Source organism: Drosophila subobscura, chromosome J, assembly GCF_008121235.1.
Source record: "Drosophila subobscura isolate 14011-0131.10 chromosome J, UCBerk_Dsub_1.0, whole genome shotgun sequence".
Taxonomy (NCBI): Eukaryota; Metazoa; Arthropoda; class Insecta; order Diptera; family Drosophilidae; genus Drosophila; species Drosophila subobscura.
Genome location: NC_048532.1, coordinates 17,236,358 through 17,251,805, shown reverse-complemented (window position 1 = coordinate 17,251,805; position 15,448 = coordinate 17,236,358). Strand labels below are relative to the sequence as shown.

General features: G+C 50.6%; 7 protein-coding genes across 9 annotated transcripts; 4 read left to right on the top strand and 3 right to left on the bottom strand.

The window, feature by feature from the left end:
- Positions 1 to 97: 97 nt before the first annotated feature.
- Positions 98 to 906, bottom strand: LOC117893338 (adrenodoxin-like protein 2, mitochondrial). The gene is made up of 2 exons (XM_034799927.1): positions 668 to 906; positions 98 to 586 (listed from the first exon to the last, which is right to left on the bottom strand). Exons 1-2 carry the CDS (start codon positions 805 to 807, stop codon positions 247 to 249), a joined length of 480 nt encoding a protein of 159 aa, XP_034655818.1. The 5' UTR covers positions 808 to 906; the 3' UTR covers positions 98 to 246.
- A 454-nt stretch (positions 907 to 1,360) lies between these two features.
- On the top strand, positions 1,361 to 2,472 carry LOC117894319. Its single transcript, XM_034801289.1, has 2 exons — positions 1,361 to 1,493; positions 1,547 to 2,472. The coding sequence occupies exons 1-2, from the start codon at positions 1,409 to 1,411 to the stop codon at positions 2,467 to 2,469; spliced, it is 1,008 nt and encodes a 335-aa protein (XP_034657180.1). The 5' UTR covers positions 1,361 to 1,408; the 3' UTR covers positions 2,470 to 2,472.
- LOC117894317 (nibrin) lies at positions 2,430 to 5,029 on the bottom strand. Its single transcript, XM_034801288.1, has 4 exons — positions 4,885 to 5,029; positions 4,019 to 4,831; positions 2,660 to 3,966; positions 2,430 to 2,585 (listed from the first exon to the last, which is right to left on the bottom strand). The coding sequence occupies exons 1-4, from the start codon at positions 4,901 to 4,903 to the stop codon at positions 2,505 to 2,507; spliced, it is 2,220 nt and encodes a 739-aa protein (XP_034657179.1). The 5' UTR covers positions 4,904 to 5,029; the 3' UTR covers positions 2,430 to 2,504.
- A 234-nt stretch (positions 5,030 to 5,263) lies between these two features.
- Positions 5,264 to 8,491, top strand: LOC117893745 (integrator complex subunit 7). The gene is made up of 2 exons (XM_034800479.1): positions 5,264 to 6,823; positions 6,883 to 8,491. The coding sequence occupies exons 1-2, from the start codon at positions 5,360 to 5,362 to the stop codon at positions 8,419 to 8,421; spliced, it is 3,003 nt and encodes a 1,000-aa protein (XP_034656370.1). The 5' UTR covers positions 5,264 to 5,359; the 3' UTR covers positions 8,422 to 8,491.
- A 170-nt stretch (positions 8,492 to 8,661) lies between these two features.
- Positions 8,662 to 10,808, top strand: LOC117893746 (N-alpha-acetyltransferase 60). Of its 3 annotated transcripts, none has more exons than XM_034800481.1 (6): positions 8,662 to 8,873; positions 8,937 to 9,171; positions 9,497 to 9,617; positions 9,688 to 10,136; positions 10,215 to 10,325; positions 10,406 to 10,808. In XM_034800481.1, exons 2-6 carry the CDS (start codon positions 9,155 to 9,157, stop codon positions 10,536 to 10,538), a joined length of 831 nt encoding a protein of 276 aa, XP_034656372.1. In that variant the 5' UTR covers positions 8,662 to 8,873; positions 8,937 to 9,154; the 3' UTR covers positions 10,539 to 10,808. The 3 variants fall into 3 exon arrangements, with proteins under 3 accessions (XP_034656372.1, XP_034656371.1, XP_034656373.1); XM_034800482.1 differs by having other exon boundaries at positions 8,664 to 9,171; positions 9,688 to 9,852; positions 9,916 to 10,136; XM_034800480.1 differs by having other exon boundaries at positions 8,662 to 9,171.
- Positions 10,809 to 12,005: 1,197 nt separating this feature from the next.
- Positions 12,006 to 13,332, top strand: LOC117895874 (ATP synthase subunit b, mitochondrial). Its single transcript, XM_034803869.1, has 3 exons — positions 12,006 to 12,142; positions 12,409 to 12,743; positions 12,813 to 13,332. The coding sequence occupies exons 1-3, from the start codon at positions 12,115 to 12,117 to the stop codon at positions 13,185 to 13,187; spliced, it is 738 nt and encodes a 245-aa protein (XP_034659760.1). The 5' UTR covers positions 12,006 to 12,114; the 3' UTR covers positions 13,188 to 13,332.
- LOC117895873 (insulin-like growth factor-binding protein complex acid labile subunit) lies at positions 13,308 to 15,311 on the bottom strand. The gene is made up of 3 exons (XM_034803868.1): positions 15,061 to 15,311; positions 14,599 to 15,005; positions 13,308 to 14,430 (listed from the first exon to the last, which is right to left on the bottom strand). Exons 1-3 carry the CDS (start codon positions 15,272 to 15,274, stop codon positions 13,405 to 13,407), a joined length of 1,647 nt encoding a protein of 548 aa, XP_034659759.1. The 5' UTR covers positions 15,275 to 15,311; the 3' UTR covers positions 13,308 to 13,404.
- Positions 15,312 to 15,448: the final 137 nt, after the last annotated feature.

The following is a 15,448-nucleotide window of genomic DNA, read 5'->3' as shown; positions in this document are numbered from 1 at the left end:
AAATACATGTAAATTTATTGGTTGAAGACATATTTACATTATTTATCTATGGATCCCTTTGAGCTTAACACTTTAAAATCAACAACAAATCGGCGCATAAATTGGCATGGAAACACAGCAATTTATGCACGCATCTATATACTAGCCTGAGGATGAATGCCTGGTAGGACAGTATCTAGCACTCAAATAGCAAAAACAAAAAGCGTAACAACTATTTCCGGGTGGGGGGATTGCGGGTTGTTAGCTCTACGCGGCGCGTGCATCGTTAATGGTGGACGGCACATGCACTTCCAGTCCATCCATATCTTTGGACAGCGTAATTTGGCAGCCCAGACGCGAGGTGTCCGTCAGTTCGTAGGCCAGATCCAGCATGTCCAACTCCTCATCGCCGGGCTTGTCGGGCAGCTTCTCAAAGTCGTTGGTCTTGAAGATCAGGTGGCACGTGGAGCAGGTTAGCGTGCCCTCGCAGGCGCCAAAGCCGTCAAGGTCCACATTGTTGTTGACGACCACATCGAGCAGGGAGTCGCCCACCTTGCCGGATGTCTTGATCTTGGTGCCATTGGCACGCACGAAGGTTACGTTAACGCTGCAATCAATAGATGCGATGTAGTAATTGTCTTTAAGTGAGGAATGCCATTCATAAACACAGCGGGCACACGGCACTCACACATCTTGCTGCCTCAGGGCCAGTCCCAGCGAGAAAGTGCGCGAGGTAATTGATGGACCGATGATGGGGAAGCTGTTTCTAATCCAGGCGCTCCGCTGGACCAGCCTTGCTGTATTTCTGCAAGTGTTGATGACTAGCATGTTTGAATACACTCACACACACTGACACGCTCGCTCTCAATAATAATTTATAATAAAAGTAATTAAACAAAAGGCGTACTCGCCGTACACGCAACAGCTTTTTTGGTGAATTGGTTTGCGATAGTGAAAACTTCCGTCTGACACAGTGCTGCCAACTCTTCGGGTCATAAAACAGCTAAGGTAGCCAATTAAAAAAGCTAGAAATAGCCAGGAAATTTTGAAATCAGCTAAAGAAAAGTATTTCTTAGTAGAGCTAAGAAAAGGCTAGGCTTTTATTGACATCATCAAGTACTTTAAAAAAATTATCAAGTTCGTCTAACAGCTCGTTTCCGCAACTGAATTTAAGTAAGTGAGATTGTCCGATAGGGGCCTTTAAGCATTCTGCTGGCTCTTCTTAATTATGACAGCAAAATAACTTGGTAAATAGCTATAATTCCCGCTACCCGCTATTTCATCATTTTCCCGCATTTGGTGAATGAAAAACGCTAGATCTAGTGCACAACACTGATATGACATTGAATGCCAAACAGCTGTTTCGATTGGCAAGTATATCGATAGCAGTTCCTTGTGAATCGTTTGTTTATTTACATTTTCTTCAAGCATGGCCGAATTTTCGTGTTTTTTTAATGATTTTCAATTAAAACGGCCACCGCTGGTCACCCTGCAGGTGGAGGACACAGCTTTCGGTAGGTCCCACCCATAGTTTCGGTGTACACATTTCTAACATCTCAATTCACAGCAAATAACGTTTTTGTGCTGATCAACCGATACCTTCAACAGTTGTCCGAGCCGGACGCTGAGGACTTCGATCAAACGGCGGCACTGATCGGCCGTCTTATGGCGCGCCGTAAGAGCTCCTTTCGAAATATGCCCGGCTTTCGATCCGTGTGTAAGCTGAACACCGCACTGTGTCGTCTGCTGCGTCTGGATCTGCCCCGCGAGCTGGAACACTTTCGCGGCGTTGTGTGCGACGGCGAGCTGGCGGGTGCCACGCCCACCCGCAGCAGCTTTGAGTACATTTTGGTGCGACTGCTGTGCTTCTATCATCTGCATGCACGCATACGCGAGTGCTGTGTGTCGGCGGCCAGATATTTCACTCATTTGCTGAGAAATAACTTCTTCATGGAGACGCTGACGTTGAACCTGGCAGCCATCGCCAAGATCAACAAGCTGAGCAAGCTGCAGGCCAACAGAAGTGCCAGTCTGTACAACAAATTGCGCCCGCACTGCGTTAACTTTCCGCAGGTGGAGAGCCACAAATTTCTGCCCGAAAACTGCCAGCTGCCGGCGCAACTGCAACGCGTCCAACTGCAGGCTGAAGCCAGTGCTCCTGCTCCTGTGCTGCTAAAACCACCCACCATAGTCACAAAAGCGGAGAAGGCCCGCCTGGAGGCCAAAGCTGACGTGGGCACAGTGCTTGCCCGCAAGGAGCCGCCTGCGAAGATGGAGTTCAATATGGACACGCTGCGTACTGTCAAGGATGTGAAACGTTTCATTGCGCGTGAAACAACAGCCCGGGACAAAACCCCAACGAGCTGCATAACCAGGGACATACCCAAGCACGCGTGGCTGAGCGCACAAACGCTCTTCCAGCGCAGGGCCAACAAGGATCCGGAGAAGGCTTTGAGCATATTTCGCAAGTTTATTGTTAGCAAATTATAAAACAAAGAAAAAACCACAGCAAAAGATGTGTGCTCCTAGGCAGACGAGACAATGCCGTCGGCCAGCTGCAGGCGGTGCAGACTCACACTTTGCCGGTGATAATGCAGAACTTTTTGCTGTGAAGGAGACAACCAAATGGATGATCTGGTTAATGCCATTAGGTTCTCATGCCAATCCATCTGTTACTTACTTTGACAAACCCCTTGCGTCCGCTCCGACAGGGAGGCGTCTCCAGGGGACGCACCGCCAGCCACTTTGTGTGCGCCTCTTCTTTGATGGAATGTTCGAGAGTAATGTCATCGCCTGCTGGGGATGTGCTCTCCATGTGCCCGCTTAGACTCGCCTCAGCTTTGGTCTCATTATGTAGCCTGCTACATGATAGCCAGCCACTGGTATCGATCCTGCGTGGCAACGCCTTACGTGCAAACACAATGTACTTGGACAGCGGTTGCTTCGTCTCATTGGACAGAAAGGGCTCCGTCAGCACATCGTCCCCATTCTGTTGCTGATCCTCCGACTCGTTCCGGTTGCGTGTTTGAAAGTTGAACAAGCCATCGTTGGAGTCTTCGTCGGTGTGCTCTGCGTCTGCCTTCTTTTGCTTCTTGCTGTCGCTGTCAAAGTTAAACAAATTGTCGCAGTCATCGCTGTCGCTCTCGTTCAATGGCTCCAGGCGCAAACGCTTGCGTGTCTGCGGCTGCGACTGCGACGGTGCGGCGACACTCGCTTGCAGCTGTGATTTTTCCAGAAAGTTTATGACACGAATTTTGGCAGGCGGTTCGGCACTCGTTTCGGCTGGCTTTGGCGGTTGTGCCTCCTGCGGTTTTTCTGTAAATTGAAAGAGCGCCGAGTCATCCTCGCTATCTGAAGCAGCGGCCACAGCTGGAGTTGCCTTTGGTGCACTCCTCGTCGAACGTCTGGCAGGTTCTGGTTTCGTTACATTTTCAGAGTTCGCTTTGCCGCGTGTCGACTGCCTTGTGTTGGCCCTGGGCTTGGCGGAATTATTGTTCTCCTCAACCGAAGCGTCTTCCTTTGGCTTCTCTGTTTGCTCCTCATCGGAGGAGTCCACCAGTATGGCATTTTTGTTCCACGGCTTTGGCTTCACCGCGGGCACCTCCAACGATTTCTTCTTTTTGCGTGCCTCTTGCTCCTCGTCCGAGGAGTCTACGATGATGAGGCGACCCCGTTTCTGACGTCTGCTTTGGGGCGCTTGCGGTTCTGTTTCGGGCTTGGCGCTTTCCGGCTCCAACTTATACACATTCGACTCGGGCACGAACAGTTCCGAGAGAGGAACAGCTGACGGATTGGTCTCGCTGCGCTCCTCCGTATTTGGCGCCAGAATAGAGCAATTGAATGACGAAGTCATGGACTCTGTGGTGGGCATCGAGTCGCTGATGAGCTTGTGCGAAGGATTGCAAAACTCTTTGGTGGAGCAGCGCAGCAGCGCCATGCCGATCTCATACTCTTGAATGATGCGGAGTCCAGCCTGTTCCAGGATGTCTGCACGAACAAAGTCATTAATTGAGCAGCACGAAGCCTCGCCTGAACCTACCCTGAATGCTGTTGATCGTCTCCGTTGACTGGGACTGCGTTGAGGGCACGTATTGTATCACGATGACATCCTTTTTGGTGAGAAATGTTTTGCGTACACCCGAATTCAGGTCCTTGCACAGTGCTCCTGCCTTGCGCACAACTGCGCCGTACATCTCAAAGTGCCGGCGATTCATAAAGACAAAAGTTTTGTTCGCAAACAAAGTGGTGCGCTGGGGACGCCAACTGAGGTCCATGTTTGTGGGTTGGTAGTCTTCGGGCTGCGGCCAGCCTTCACGCACGTGTATGCCTTGGGCTGCCGCTAGCAGCTTGCGCCAATATTCAAAGGTTACAATCGGTTTGTTCTCCAGCAGGGCATGCAGCAGCTTCACGGTCACTGTGGCCTCGTTCATCGTCAGATGCGTGCACTCGTCGGCGTCTCCCCAGTTTAAACACACTGAGCCTCCCATGGCAGCAAGCAGCATGCCCAGCTCCTTCACTTGATCGTTTGACAACGCAGATACAGCGCTCACAAGTTTCATCCGAGTTACCTGCCAAATGTTGCGGCTCCCGCCAAAGCGCACCTTTAACCCGACTGGCAGTGGCGTCAGTGTGTTTGGTGGCATTTTCTTGTTTTTGGCAATGTCGTTGTTGAGGAAGGTGCCGTACTTGGAGCCTTTATCTTCTATCTGAAGCACCCCATCCCTCTCACGAGGCAGGTGCAGGCGGGCATGAGTGCGACTGATGCTGAGGTCCTCCAGCAGGATCAAATCGGTTTGCAAGCGACCGACGGTGTAGACGGGTTTCTTGGGCAATAAAACGAACTTCTCATCATCTGCAGATTACAAAGTATTAGAAGGGCTACACTCTATAGCGATCTACACTTGCCTTTCGTCAAAACAAACATAATTAATTTAAAAACAAAAATCACGAAATTGCTTGTCCTGGCCGGTGTTGCAAAATATGCTATTGATCAAATCGAAAGAATCGACTGTTCTGGAATCTAGTAACCAGTGTTGCAGCTGGCAACAAACTATACAAATTTATAAAATATAAGGTCATAAGGTATACAATCAAATAAAAAGAAGTATTTATGATAAGCCAAATGAATTCGTTAATCGGATTAAATTATCGTTTCAGGGTTAAATGTGTTTGCAAACTAGTAATATCAAATAGAACATCAAAATCGAGGAATATGATTTATGACTTTGGTATACTTTTTAAAATAAGAAGGTATACTTTGGTATATTTTTGAGGGTCCTTATCGATAATTGCGGCCGGTTTGTTTGGAAATAAAAAGAATTAAATATTAACTAGAATTCACAATAAATAGCAATATTAGCGAGTGCAAACGTACGCGAACATGTCACACTTTAGCAGCACACGCGTGAGCTCCTTCAACGAATGTTTTCTGAACGAGAATGAGCAGGATCCCAACTCCGTGCTGCTGGAGCTCGACAAGGGACTGCGGAGCGCCAAGCAGGGCATCCAATGCGAGTCCATTGTGCGCTTTCCGCGGCTCTTTGAGAAGTATCCGTTTCCCATACTGATCAACTCGTCGTTCATCAAGCTGGCCGAGTTCTTTGTGAGTGGCTCGAATCTGTTGCGCTTCTGGGTGCTGCGCGTCTGCCAGCAGAGCGAGAATCACCTGGACAAGATCCTCAACATCGACAACTTTGTGCGCCGCATCTTTATGGTGATGCACTCGAACGATCCGGTGGCACGTGCCCTGCTCCTGCGCACCCTGGGCGCGGTGTCCCGCGTGATACCCGAGAAGCAGCAGGTCCACCACGCCATACGTCGCGCCCTCGACAGCCACGACACCGTCGAGGTGGAGGCAGCCATCTATGCTAGCAGCTGCTTTGCCGCCCAGTCCAGCTCCTTCGCCATCAGCATGTGCGCCAAGATCTCGGACATGATCGAGTCGCTGCAGGTGCCGGTGCCCATGAAGCTGCTGCTCATCCCAGTGCTGCGGCACATGCATCACGACGCCAACACCGCCGCGCTGGTCAACAAGCTCTGCATGGATCTGCTGCCCAAGTATCCGGCGCAGAGTTTTGTCGTGGCCATCATCGACACGCTCACCCAACTCTCCGCCCGCACGCTGGTCGGTGTGCCCGGCCAGCTCGAGGTGCTGCTGGACTTCATGCAGGACCTGCGCACGCCCGTGCGCATCCAGGTGCTGCGCTCCTTCAACGAACTGGCCGGCAAGAAGAGTGTCCACGCCTGGCCCAAGCCTGCGCTGGCAGCGCTCATTGGCAAATTCGATGCCTGCATCAGCTCCCACGAGCAATTTCTCTTCCTCTCGATCCTCGCCAAGCTGAGCGAGTGTCCGCTCACGTGCCAGCAGCTGCTGCGCGAGCATCGTGTCCAACTGCTGCGTCTCTGCATCCAGAGCATGAGCAAGCTGGACGACTACACGACGGCCACTCAGGCCATGGCTGTGCTCTCGGTGCTGGCCGCCTTTGGCACGCAGCAGGAGAGCCAAGTGGACGACATCCTGCACACTGTGAGTCTGCACATCGAGGGGCTGCTGCTGTGCACGGCCCGGAGAGCCGACTGCCTGCGCCACCTGCGACGTGTGCTGGCCTACGGCATAAGGATAAGCCAGGCCAATGCGGAGTTTGGCGCGACATTCATTGAGATTGTCAGCAATACGCTGGGCGACAATGTTGTCTATCCGCAGGCCAATGCGGAGCTGATTTGCGAGGCGCTGGTGCGTCTCTGCGAGCACTTTCAGCTGCGTAAGTATGCCTTTACCACATCCGAGGGACTGGAGGAGGGTGACGACAATGCCATGGACACAGACGAGCAGCCGCAAGCAAAGGTACGTCACAGAAAGCTGCGCTCCCCGTGGATCCATGATTAATTCTCTGCCACTTGCAGGTCAATCCCATGCTCGCTCGCATGCCCATCATTCTGCACAAGCTGAACAAGCTGATAGATGCGGCGGATGCGGAGAAACACCTGCGCACAATTGAGATACTCAGCGTGCTCGTATTTCAGACCACAATGGGCTGCTATCTGCCGCTGAAAGTGGTGCAGTGCTTCGAGAAGTGCCTGGACAAGCTCAACTGTTGGACGTTGTACAAGATTGCGAGGAGCGCCAGTCGCTATGGGCATCACTATGTGGCCGCGCACATTTACACGAGCATTTCGGAGATTGTGATCAACGATCAGATGCACTACTTTCTGGTTACACTCTCGCAGATCTCGCAGGCAGAGTGCATCCTCAACTATGGCCTGGACTATGCGCACATGCGGGACAACTACGCACCGACAGCGGCGCCCGAGCCGCTGATACCGCTGATGAAGCGCCTGGAGGCTGCCTGCAATCTCTACCAGATGGCTAGAGTCAGCCTGCGGGCCTGCTCCTCGATTCAGTATGCAATCTCCTTTCCGCAGGAGTACCTCAAGATCCGAGCGCAGTTCCTGCAGACGCTGCACCTCGCGGTGACCGTAAAGAACGCGCAGGTGATTGTCCCACCGCCGGCCATTGCTGGCAGCTTGGCCCAGAACTCCCGCGATTACTTGCAAAAGTTTGGCCACGTCACCAATCAGCTGCGCAAGCTGGTCAAGTCGCTGAAGGCGTGCGAGGAGACGCATGCGCGACTCTACAAGTCCTCCTTTGATGCGGACAACGTGACGCTGGAGTTCCTGGAGGTGGCCGAGTTCCAGTGCGCGCTCTTTGCGCACATCATCGAATCGATTTGCTATGCCACGCCGCCCGAGCCTCCGGTCTTTCTGACCACCGGCGAGCACCCGGAGACGCGCTTCTTTGCCGCCAGCTGCCGGCGCATGGAGCTGATGCACAAGAACCTGCCCGAGGAGCTGCCCAGCGCGAAGACCATCAGCAATCGGCACCTGGATGTGATTGTGGCACAAATCGAGATAATCACCAAGACGCCGCTCTGCCTGCCGCGCTATTTCTTCCAGATTCTGCAGTCCACGCAGATCAAGCTGTCGGTCAGTCCGCAGCCACGCAGCGCCACCGAACCCGTCAACGTTCAGTCGGGCAGCAATCTGGTGATCAAAGTGGAGGGCGTCCTGCAGCAGGCCGGCTCCAAGCAGGTCAAGCACTTCCGGCGCGTCGAGTCCGTGCAGCTGAGTCTTACCTCCCAGCTGGTGACGCCGCCACCGCGGTCCGGCAACGAGCTGCAGAAGCCCGGCACCAGCGACACCGTCACCCTCAATCAGATCGTCAAGCCGCAGCGCGACTTCCTCTCCGGCAGCTTCCTGCTGCCCATATCGAGCGGTGGCCACTTCCAGGTGACGCTGGAAACGTTCGTGGTCGATGAGCATGGCACTATTTGGTGCACTGGCCCCAAGTCCTCCATGATGGTGCGCGTCCTCGAGGATCCCTCAAAACCGACGGCGCCAACGCCCAGCACTTCCCAGGCGGTGGGTCAGGCGAGGAGGTTTTAGATATTACGCTTTAATAGTGGATACAATTAAACAGCTTGTTGCTTGCAAAGCTCTTCCAGATTTAAAATAATTATCAAAGTATTTTATTTATTCAACAAATGATTTTGTCCGCGCGCAACTCTTAAAACAAACAAAGCCAGTGCTGCATAATGCAAGACCCAGCATGTGCTGCCGTCACGTAACGTGTTCTTACGTCGCGTAAATTTAACATATCGATGACCGTGTCGTCGACTTGTGCTGTTATCGAATTCTGCTGGTGTTTTGTTTTTGTTAATTCTTGTGGCGAATAAAATAAACGAAATGGAGCATTTCTTAATGGAATGCGGCATTTGACCAGGCGGGCACCAGCAGCGGCATGCCACAGAAGTGCAGCAGAACGATTTGGGTAACATTATAACGGAGATTCAGCTGGTTGCCAGCAAGCAGTAGAATCGAAACGAAACGAATCGCCCGTGAGCAAGTGGTTTTAGTTCGCTCCCCGAAGACGAATGTAAATTTTAATTAAAATCAATTAGGCGCACACACCGCAAGCACGCACCCAAAACCTAAACCAAACCAATCCCACTCCGTATGCTTATTGGGTGAGCGAGCAGCATACGTTGGGACGATATTCCGCGCTTAACCTGTTCAGTCGGTGGTCGGTGGTCGTGGTCGTGGCGGTGCTGCAACCAATGGACATAATTGGTCTAATTGGACAGAGCAGCAGCAGCGGAGCACCCACAGTTACAATAGGATGGCACAATTTACACTGTGAGTATAAGTAGTTGACTATTCGGCGTGCATAGTCATCATCAGCAATGTCCCTAAATGGGGTCGCAACATACACGCAGTCCACACACAGAGCCCAAGAATCAGATTACTACTTTGGTGTTGTTGCGCTCTGTGGCGCGGCTTCCGTCGAATTGAGCTTTGTTTATCTATTGATGGCTAGCCCGCGCCGCGCCGCACCGCAACGCAACGGCACCGCCACTCGCCGCAGCTCGTATTATGCAAGTGAAATCGGCGACAACTAATACTCACTCACATATCATGAAATTATCATTTATTTTGCGGTTTTTGGGGGGACTGGGATCAGCTACAACAAACACAATGCGCCGCCCAGCAACGATATTACACGCGTCGACTGTGAGCATGTCCCTCTATGCTCCGCCAACGACGTACAGCTAAGATTCCTGGTGCCCGATGACCTGACCGAGGTGAGTGACACAATTTTGAGTGTGTGTAGTCGGAGCGAAAGATAAATCTCTGTCCATCTATGCGTTGCAGGTGCGGCAACTGTGCCAAGAATGGTTTCCAATTGACTATCCACTCTCATGGTATGAGGATATTACCTCAAGCACGCGCTTCTTTGCGCTGGCAGCTGTATATAATCTGGCCATAATTGGTTTAATCGTTGCCGAAATCAAACCGTACCGAAATGTCAATAAGGAGGTAATAGCCAATATGAGTGATAGTGATGAATTGTACACCAGGCTGAGCGGTTTTCCAATGCAGGACAAGGGTATATTGCCGGACTCGATGGGTCGCACCGCGGACGTTGGCTACATACTGTCCCTGGGCGTGCATCGATCGCATCGACGCAATGGGATCGGATCGCTGCTGCTGGATGCCCTCATGAACCACCTGACGACGGTCGAACGGCACTCGGTGAAGGCAATCTTCCTGCACACGCTGACCACCAACCAACCTGCCATATTTTTCTATGAAAAGCGAAGGTAAACCCGCCCCCAGAGACTGGGCAGAGCATAGAGCTTGCGTGTCTGCCGCTTATTAACGCCCCATCCCTCTTGCAGATTCACGCTACACTCGTTCCTGCCCTACTACTACAACATCAGGGGCAAGGGCAAGGACGGCTTCACCTACGTGAACTACATAAACGGCGGCCATCCACCTTGGACACTATTATATCCTTTTACAAAATGCTTTTACCTTATTGCCTGTTTGTTCGCTGTACTTTTGGTTGCCTCTTAACTCTCTGCCACACAGATCACATCAAGCACTACGCCTCCAAGGTGCGGCACACCAGCACACTCTGTGCGTGGATGGGCTCTCGTGTGCAGCAGGTGGTGCGTTGGTTCTACCACAAGCTGCTGATGCGCTTCAACTTTATTGAATGAGCCACAGGACTGACACAATCCACACACACACACACAACAAACTGGCATTCTTCCGAGTCACAAAAACAATTTTAGTTCTGATTTTGAGTGGATGCACAGCATTCATTATGTTATGTCATGCTACTCAGCACACACAAGAACATATATATATATAAATAATAGCACACACACACAGACACACACACACACATCATACGCTAGACACCTTCATTATAAATGTTAGGCATAAATACCTCCTGCAGATCATTTCGTTTTATACAACAAACAAAAGAGAGAAGAACAAGAGTTGAGCATATAAGTTGAGAGATGTAAAGATAATAATTTGATCTAGTATATGTATGTGTATTATTACGTTTTAAATGATATTTGTTCACTGCTGTAAATAGTTTTTATTGCAAGTTGCAACTGGCCATCGGCAAACTGTGCGCGCAAGTGATTTATTTTTGACACATATTCCATGTACTATATTTAATGTGTGTATGTGTAGTATGTATGTATGTATGTTTCTTTGTACGTTTTATAATTTTTGTATTTTTTTGTTCCTTTGTTTGTTAAGTTCCCCGCACAAGACAGTCATTTATTTTAGCGACAAAAACAAAACAAAAACACAACAAAGATGCTCACGCTTTAATGCTTAATTTATGGAATCTGCACGAAAATAGCTTTGAACTGAGAACGAGTAACGAATGTACTATGTATCCTACTATGTAGCATCGAAGCATAAACAACCCAACAACAACAACGCCAACCCAACACCAACAACACAAACACCCCTTTCAACACTCTGTTCTGTTCGCTGTTTCTATAGTATTTTGTAAAAGTATTTTAATGCAACTTGTTTCGCAGCTAATTCATATTATTTTAGGCACAATTTATTTAGCAAATTGTAATATTTTTAAAATAAAAACTTGTAAAGTTATGAAATGAAATAAGTTCTATGCATTACGTTCTGAATATTATGATGTGCATATTTGAATACACCGCCTACAGAAACAGTGCTGTAAAAAAAGACGCGAAAGTCGTGCTGTGCTGGAAAATGACACGACGCGTATTTAAGCTTGCTCGCTCCATTTACCGATATTTTTGTGTGCGTCAATCATTTTCTATTTTGTGAACAAGAAAAAATGGAAATGATGAACATAATTAAACATGAATGGACAGGAATGAAAATACATATATTTATTGATTAATAGAGGGAGGTTATGGTAATATGTTAATACATGTTTTGGTATATCTGTGGGGCAACCGTATAGTTTTCATCGCAACAATATCCCTCCATTTTATTCCCACTAGCGTAACGTTGTATGTCAATCTTGTGGAGAATTGATTTATCAACCGGATAAAAATATAGTTTTAGCGCTGAGAACCCTAACTAGCTAGTAACACCAAATAGAACATCAAAATCGAGGAATGTGATTTAAGATTACGGTATATCTACGATATATTTTTCAAATGAGACCATATATTTTGATATATTTTTTTAGTGTGTTGCGGTATATTGATAATTCAGCGGTCACACTGCTGTCATCTGTCATAGGCGATTCAATTTCAGCAAATTCGTCGAAACAGCCAAAAAATGTTCTCCAGAGCTGCCCTACTTACAGGTAAACCCCAGAAATAGTGCAAAACAACCGCGAATGTCGCGAAAAAGTATAGATTAATCGCTGTGTACACAATGAGCCGCTGCACGCGACCGTGAAAATTGTTACGGCACCGCAAAAACGACGGACATCGTGCTTTATGTAATCACCATCACCCACCTCCCAGTGCAAATGTAGAATTATGTATAAGTTTTTGCAAACACATTCTTGGCAGTAGTAAACATAACAATATAAAGAAAGTAATCGTTTTGGTCTCTAATGTCTTGCAGCCCAGCGCCCACTGACCGTGGCCGCCACTCGGTCGGCTGCTGCCGCAGCTGCTCAGTCTGGCAGCGGCTCCATCGAGCGTCGCCAGCGTCCCGAACATCCCGGCAAGGTGCGCCTGGGCTTTGTGCCAGAGGAGTGGTTCCAGTTCTTCTACAACAAGACCGGTGTCACCGGTCCCTACACATTCGGAGTGGGTCTGATCACCTACCTGTGCTCCAAGGAGATCTACGTCATGGAGCACGAATACTACAGCGGTCTGTCGCTGGGCATCATGGCCATTATTGCTGTGAAGAAGCTCGGCCCGGTTATTGCCAAGTGGGCTGATGGTGAGATCGATGTAAGTCCCAGAGAATCACACATAAAAACCTTTTGGATCATGGAAACTAATCCCCAAATCCCTCTGTAGAAAATCGAAAACGAGTGGAAGGAGGGCCGCGAGGGCGAGCTCAAGGTTCTGGCCGATGCCATCGAGGCTGAGAAGAAGGAGCAATGGCGCGCCGATGGTGCCTTGCTCCTGATGGATGCCAAGAAGGAGAACATTGCATTGCAGCTGGAGGCCGCATTCCGCGAGCGTGCCATGAACGTGTACTCGGAGGTCAAGCGTCGCTTGGACTACCAGGTGGAGTGCCGTCACGTTGAGCGTCGCCTCAGCCAGAAGCACATGGTCAACTGGATCACCAGCAATGTGCTGGCCAGCATCTCGCCCCAGCAGGAGAAGGAGACACTCAACAAGTGCATTGCCGATCTGAGCGCCCTCGCTCAGCGCGTCAAGACCGCCTAAACGACTCGAGTTTTTAGTTGCTAAATTGTACATTTAAACACAGTCGAGACACAACCACAACCCGCACGATGATACATCATATATCTACCACACGCAATGCAAGGCGAGAGAAACATTCTCTATGAAATTGTCGTTTAGTTCAAGATAAATGGAAGCTGTCTACAAAATTAAGCTCCCCCTGTTTGTGATACCCTCTTGCTGCTTATGTTTAGTTTTATCAGTCTGCACTGGCATCATTCTCTTCCGCGTCCGCCTGCTCCACCTCATCGAACTCTGCGTGAACGTTCTGGCGGCGTGCGGCCTGCAAGTTGCGTATACAATAATCCACCGCTGTGATGACACAGAGCGGTCGCTCGCCCTTGTAGTAGCCCGTGTTCTCGCGCAGATACGTCACGCGCTTGGCGGTCAGCCACTGCTGCAGCTCCACGAAGCAGCTGCACTGCCAGGGATTCCCCTCGATGGCAATGCGATTCAGGCTGGGAAAGGTGTCGTTCGAAGCGCTCAGAAATGTGAGTCTGTTGTGATCGATGAGCAGCTCCATGACGCTGCTCAGGCAGTCCATGACATCGCTGGTGATCTCCTCCAGCGCATTGTGACCCAAGTGAAGTTTCTGCAGATGCCGCATGGGTGCAAACATGCGCACGTCCAGGCTGGCCAGTTCGTTGTGTCCCAGCTTTAGGTACTCGAGGTAGGGCAGCGAGGAGAAGGCCAGCGGATGCAGCCGCTTCAGACGATTGGCATTCAGGTTGAGCCTGCGCAGCCGCGTCATTGTGTTGCCCCCAAAGGCCTGCTCCTCGAAGTACTCCAGGCTGTTGTACGACAAATCCAATGTGTCCAGGTTGGGCAGTGCCGCAAATGCATTCGGCTTGATCTCCAGTATATCGTTGGACTGCAGATAGAGCTTGCGCAGCACGCCCAAACCCACAAAGTGACCGCCGCTCAGGCTGGCAATGCTATTCCGGGACAAATCCAACAGCTGCAGTCGTGGCAGCACCCTGAATTGGTTGTCGAACAGCAGACGTATGCGATTGGCAGCCAGGTCCAGCTGCTGCAGATTCAGCACAAAGTTTTGAGCCGCTCCAAACACATTGGGACGCAGCGCGTCGAGTGCGTTGTGGGAGAGATTCAGCACTCGCAGCTGATTGAGCGGCAGAAATGTTTCCTGGGCAATAAGTGTCAATCCATTGCCACTCAGCTGCAGCTCCAGCAGCCCATGCAGACCGCGAAAAGCGCTCACATCCAACTGGAAAGGGAATGTTTAGGCAGAAAGTGAGGCTTGTGATTGATTCTCAGTCGAATTGTGTAATCGCTAGGCCAAGGGCCATCATGGGCAATTGACAAAATCGCATCCCACAGCTAACCATACACAGATGACAGGCGGATGCGTTCGTTGCAGTTTCTGCTGACTCACCTGTGCGAGGCGATTCCCCTGGAGCTGCAGCTGCTGCAACTGCGGACAGACTCCGAGGCTGACATTAACCAGCCGATTGTGGCCAAGTTCCAGGCGATTGAGCAGCGGCAAGTGGGGCAGCTCGCAGCCGGTCAGCGCGTTGTGTGAGAAATTGGCATAAATCAATTTGCGCAAATTGCCAAGCGCGTCCTTTGTGAGCAGCTCCAGGCGATTGTGGCTGGCATCGAGCTGCTGCAGCGCTGACTCAACCGCAAAGTGGCTGCCACGCAGCTCGGCCAGACCGCAGCCGCTGATGTTCAAGTGCCGCAAATTGGGCAGCGCGGAGAAGCCGCGAGTGCGTAGATTTAGTTGCTGCACGGCAGATAGATCCAAGTCGGAAAGATTGGACAACAACTGGAGGGTTGTGTCTGCGGGGGAAGGGATGAGATGTGTCTGTGTGTGTGGGTTTCATGCGCCTCTTACCCGAATCTAGTTCCAGTTCCGTGCGTTCATTACGCACCGCCAGTGAGTGCCAGTTCTCGGCTCCCCCTACACCAAGCAGATCCTGCAGACTGGACAGCTCGTGACACTCGAAGCTGCGCCAGGCCAGCGGCTGGCAGGGTACAGCCCCGACCGGTGGGAAGCCCCTGCAGCACAGCCACAGCACAGTCAGAACCCAATTGGCATTCACCAACATTCCTGCTACACAGTTTGGCCACAACTAAAACCAAAGCTCCCATTCAAGCGTTGATAAGAACAACCGCAGAATGCAAAGTGGGAATGCAAATCCAGTTTAAACAGAGAGAGCGAGAGAGAGCGGAAGAGCCACTGTCCAAGCCGGTTTGGCGCGTCATTGTGCTCAGGGGCCGGA